This window comes from Nuphar pumila, chromosome 14, assembly GCF_984573655.1.
Source record: "Nuphar pumila chromosome 14, dmNupPumi1.hap1.1, whole genome shotgun sequence".
NCBI lineage: Eukaryota > Viridiplantae > Streptophyta > Magnoliopsida > Nymphaeales > Nymphaeaceae > Nuphar > Nuphar pumila.
In genome coordinates this window covers 11,281,222-11,285,869 of record NC_143262.1, presented here as the reverse complement: position 1 = coordinate 11,285,869, position 4,648 = coordinate 11,281,222, and the positions used below count along the sequence as shown (strand labels likewise).

Below are 4,648 nucleotides of genomic sequence, written 5' to 3'. Positions count from 1 at the left end.
TACATTTAAATCAAAATTCTAGAATCTAGGCTTGGAGTTGAACGTGAGACCGCATGGTTTGATTTGACTGAGGGCCAGCCAACTTGCTTGCTTGGTCATCATCTCTGCTGTACGTCTTAGAAAGGACCACTAGGTTAGCATTGCAGTCTATAGCAGTCAATTTAGATGGTACCAAGTAGGTCCATACCCAATTGTAAGCCTCATTACTGGATCGTTTTACACTTAATAGATCTAGGTCCAATTAATCATGGGCATTAAGATTTAGATATGGTATATATGCAATTAGTGTATATGTGAATCCATTCTTGAAATCCGGGTTCAAATCAACCAAAAACCAATGGATTGGGTTAATCTATATCGGACCTGTTTTCCTTATCCAATTTAACTTGCATGTGATCCACTGACACCAACCCAACTACCAAGGCCACTAGTTTATGACACTTTGAAGTTTTAACCAACCATGTTTACCAAATAGCAAACAACTTGATGTTCTTGTGTCTCTGTGTGGAGAGAGAGAGAGAGAGAGAGAGAGAGAGAGAGAGAGAGAGAGAGAGAGAGAGAGAGTAAATTTTGATAATTTACTGTTTTTTTACCTTTCGGCACCAAATTACAGTCGACAAACTCAAATTTACTGTTTTTTTTAACCTTTTCGGCACCAAATTACAGTTGCCAAACTCAACTTCTCTTTATACATAAAAATTGAGCTCAATCTTGCTACCTGGACTTGTAGAATCTCTCTATGAGAGATCAAGAATGGAATGACAATGAGGAAAACAATCAAATTCAAGGGATACCCAAGCATTCTCAAGTTCTCGACTCAACCAAGTTCATGATAGACTACAGAACTGAGTCAAGTTATTTACTGCCCATCTCCAATAAAAAAGTAATGAGACCCACATCCCTCACTCAAACTAAAAACACTTTCCTTCAACCAATCTCTTTCTCACCTTGAAAACTAGCAATATCACAATGAAAAGGAAGGCCATACAAAAACCAACATATTTCGCTTCACCTCTCCTCACCCCTAAAGCTAGCAACACAGAAGAAGTTAAGAAAGCACTCAACTAGAGACAGTATACTTCAACCAACTCTCTAGACCAATGTTATTAAAATTGGATCAAATTGGCCTGAATCGGCTGATTAGAATCAATCGGCACTTCACTAATTTAATTGCAAATCAACCTGAATCAGATTTTTTTTTTATAATTATGATATCTGTTCGCGATTGATGTTTAGGTATTAAATGCATATATATTTTAGAATTTGATTGGACTCTATAAGTCGTCATTTACTTTCATTCTGTATTTTCCTTGTTTATTTTTTTTTCATAAGCATTTTTATTTTTAGTGATCTTTTGAAATAAATCGACCAATTCAAGCCGATTTTCTGAAAGTTTTTGAAGCACGATTCGGTTCAAAAACTGATTCTGACAACATTGCCCTAACCTCCACACACTCTTCTGTCACAATCAAAATAAAATTCTCTTCCACCTTCTGATCCTTTGACTGCTCCCTCTCTCTCTCTCTCTCTCTCTCTCTCTCTCTCTATATATATATATATATATATATATATATATATATATATATATATATATATATATATATATATATGAAGAGAGAGTAATACACTCCTGCCCAACTTCTCATTTTGTCTTCTAAAAAACAATCATTTTTGACATTTTTTCTCATATCTAACACCATAGGTGTGATCTATAGGTTTTGTTTAGAGGGAACCAGCTTTTGGATCACCAGAATCTGACCTGCATACAGGTTTTTTCGGTGATCCAAAATCAATGGCTATGAAGGTACCAGTTTTTTCCAGCTCATAAAACATGTTTTTTTGTTGAAAAAACATGATCCAAGAGCCGATTCCCACTAAATCAAGTATGCTAAACACATCTAATGGTTCAGATCTATCATAAGATACTTCAAAACTATAGCGCAGAACGAAAAATGGGACCTTATATATATATATATATATATAACCTATACGTTTGGTATGAGCCATGGTACCTCCTCAAACCATTATAAAGAATAAAAAAACACCAAGGACTAAACAAGAACCAAACGAGATTATTATTGCACAAAGTAGAGATCCACATGGTTGTCCCCCTCTTCACTCGACAGGCGCCGGCGACGCCCATAAGAGCATGACAAGTCGGCCAAGGGTAAAGAGAGAGAAACTCTTGGGCGACGGGAGAGAGAGAGCACATGAAATGCCAGATCATTGGTCAAAACCAACCACTCTCTAACCTCTATGGTGGGAACCATTTCTTTTCCCATCACCACCGTCAATCCATCTCTCCTCATCCCCATCTCTTCTCCTCTCCCCACACCTCTAAAACCACAACCCACAAATATACACTACAGGTATATTTCCTTCACTCTTCTCCGAAAACCACAGTACCCCGTAGAATTAGTCTGATTTTTACATTGATCATAGACCTATTAGGATGTTGTGTGTTTGCAGGAGGAATAAGGAGATGAGGAGAATTGAGGTGGGGATGAGCTTCTCTTGCTTGGCTTGCCAGACTGTGCAGAGGAGTGAGCAGGAGAGAAGCGGGTTGGTGTGTGGAAGGCGTTGCGTTGAGGTTGTGGGGTGTTGGAGCAGGAGGGCAGCGCAGAGGCAGAAGGAGCAGGAGGAGGAGGAGCAGGAGCAGGGGGAAGAGAGCCCCATGAGGGGAGGGATTGTGCTTGAGGATGGGCAGGCACCACCCACCGAGCCGCGCTTGATGCGGTGCAGGGCGGTCCGGCGTGACTGGAACTTGGATGACTTATGCAAAGAGATCGGGGTTGCTTAGTGAGAGAAGAATATATGGGAGTGAGATAAGATAAGAATTTGCTCTCTTTTTTTTCGGTACTTTGTATAATATGGATGCCAATATGGTTTTCTGTTTTTTTTTTCTTTCTATAGTTTGAGAGAGTGATGAGTAGACTCAAGAGATCAGATTTTGTTGTCCTCGTTGGGCCATGAACATGAATGTTTCCCATATGAAAATTGAATTACATGGTTAAATGTTTCTTTGTTGAATCTTATTTTGTTTTAGTACTTTGTGAGGTCACGGATTCACGATCATGAAGAGATTCGGATTTGAGATTTCGACAAGAAAACAAAATAGCGGGGAAATTTCTCCAGGGGGGAAAAACTGTGACTCAACAAATATTTGAGATTTTGTCGAGAAAACGAACAGTAGGGAAATTTCTCCAGGGAAAAACAAACTGCGATTCTTAACTAATTGGTCTCTCTCTCTCTCTCTCTCTCAATTGATTGAGCACTACGTCTAACTAGAAACTGGAAATGGATGAAACTCATGGAAATAAACCAGAAGACTGTGCCTTCCTTTGGACCTGATCATGAGGATGGAGAATCTGTACAGAAGTACGTCATGAATAATTGGAATGAGTTGAATAAATCATCATTTTTTGGTTGCAGAGCCAATACCAAATTCGATCTACCTGGTTTGGTAAATACAGAACGTAGATTAACACACATATTTACCTTGATTAACACATAATTCGAGGAGATGATTTGTTCTTTTCTAATGTCTCCAGGGAAGGTTGAAAAGAAATACATGTTCCAACTTCCTTGACTTGGCGAACAACCCAAATAATAATGAATGATAATGTTGAGACTCAAATTAAGTATTAGAGACCAAGATGATGATGCAGCAGTACTTTAAACTAACTCAGTTGCTCTATTACTGACTTTCCCAGTGATCATGCAACCGATGACATTCGTGGCTTTTATATACATGCTACATGAAGATATGCCACATCCTTTCATGTTTTTAGCGTAGTTCTCAAATGCCCTCCAAACTTTTGTTCCAATTTTTTCTCTCTTTTTACATATAACCTCCAAAGGTTTGAATAGGAAATAAAGAGAATCAGGTTTTGCCTCAAAACAACCTGGTCTGCCCAAAACCAGGTTTTTAACCTGTTTGGTTGACCAAATTTTTTTATTAAAAGCGAAAAAATAAAATAAAAATAACGCTGACCAAGGTTGTTAAATGCGATGTTATGAAGCGAGGCGTTGAACATGTTATGAAGCGAGGCATAAGCCTCGAGGCGTTGAAGCGTAAGCTTCGTGATCAAGAGAGTAGGTCTTAATTCCGATCGCGGAGAGAAGAAGTCCTCCCGCCCCTCGCCGGAAACCTTGTCAGAGGGTATCAGCTCTGCTTCCCGATGGGTCTGTGACTCTGTGCAGGTTACGGCAACGGTCAGAAGAACTCAGTCCGTTAAACTCGTTGGAAGCTTTTGCTTTTTTCCGGCGAGTAAATCCAATTTCAGGCCACGAAGAGAAGAAATTCCATCGTAAATCTCGTCGGAATATCCTCCTCTGCTCATTGTGTAATTGTTTTTGGTTTTAGCCACATATCGAAGGAGGCACCAACGCTTCAGATACTGAGTGTGCGCCTCAGTATCTTGAGCGTGCGCCTCACCTGTGAAGCGTACGCTTCAAGTACTGAGGCGTACGCCTCTCACAACACTGACGCTGACTATTTTCCTGCCAGCCACCAGCCGAGAAAAGGCCGCAATGTAAAAAAACTAAAAAAAAAAAATTTGCCACCAACCAGAAAATGACCGGAATGGTGTTGCCTTGGCATGGGCTGTTGGGATCCTGGGACCCGCGCACAAAAAAAATTGAGAAG

The 4,648-nt window shown here is 39.8% G+C and overlaps 1 protein-coding gene across 1 annotated transcript; it reads left to right on the top strand.

The window, feature by feature from the left end:
• The first annotated feature begins 2,195 nt into the window (after positions 1-2,195).
• Positions 2,196-3,030, top strand: LOC149816374 (uncharacterized). Its single transcript, XM_089987429.1, has 2 exons — positions 2,196-2,369; positions 2,470-3,030. Exons 1-2 carry the CDS (start codon positions 2,257-2,259, stop codon positions 2,798-2,800), a joined length of 444 nt encoding a protein of 147 aa, XP_089843555.1. The 5' UTR covers positions 2,196-2,256; the 3' UTR covers positions 2,801-3,030.
• The last annotated feature ends 1,618 nt before the right edge of the window (positions 3,031-4,648 follow it).

Bases quoted from the DNA above. Each gene is read 5' to 3' on its own strand.
- LOC149816374 (XM_089987429.1), top strand. From the start codon at position 2,257: ATGGTGGGAACCATTTCTTTTCCCATCACCACCGTCAATCCATCTCTC. The intron at 2,370-2,469 runs GTATATTTCCTT...GTGTGTTTGCAG, and splicing joins CCCACAAATATACACTACAG to GAGGAATAAGGAGATGAGGA.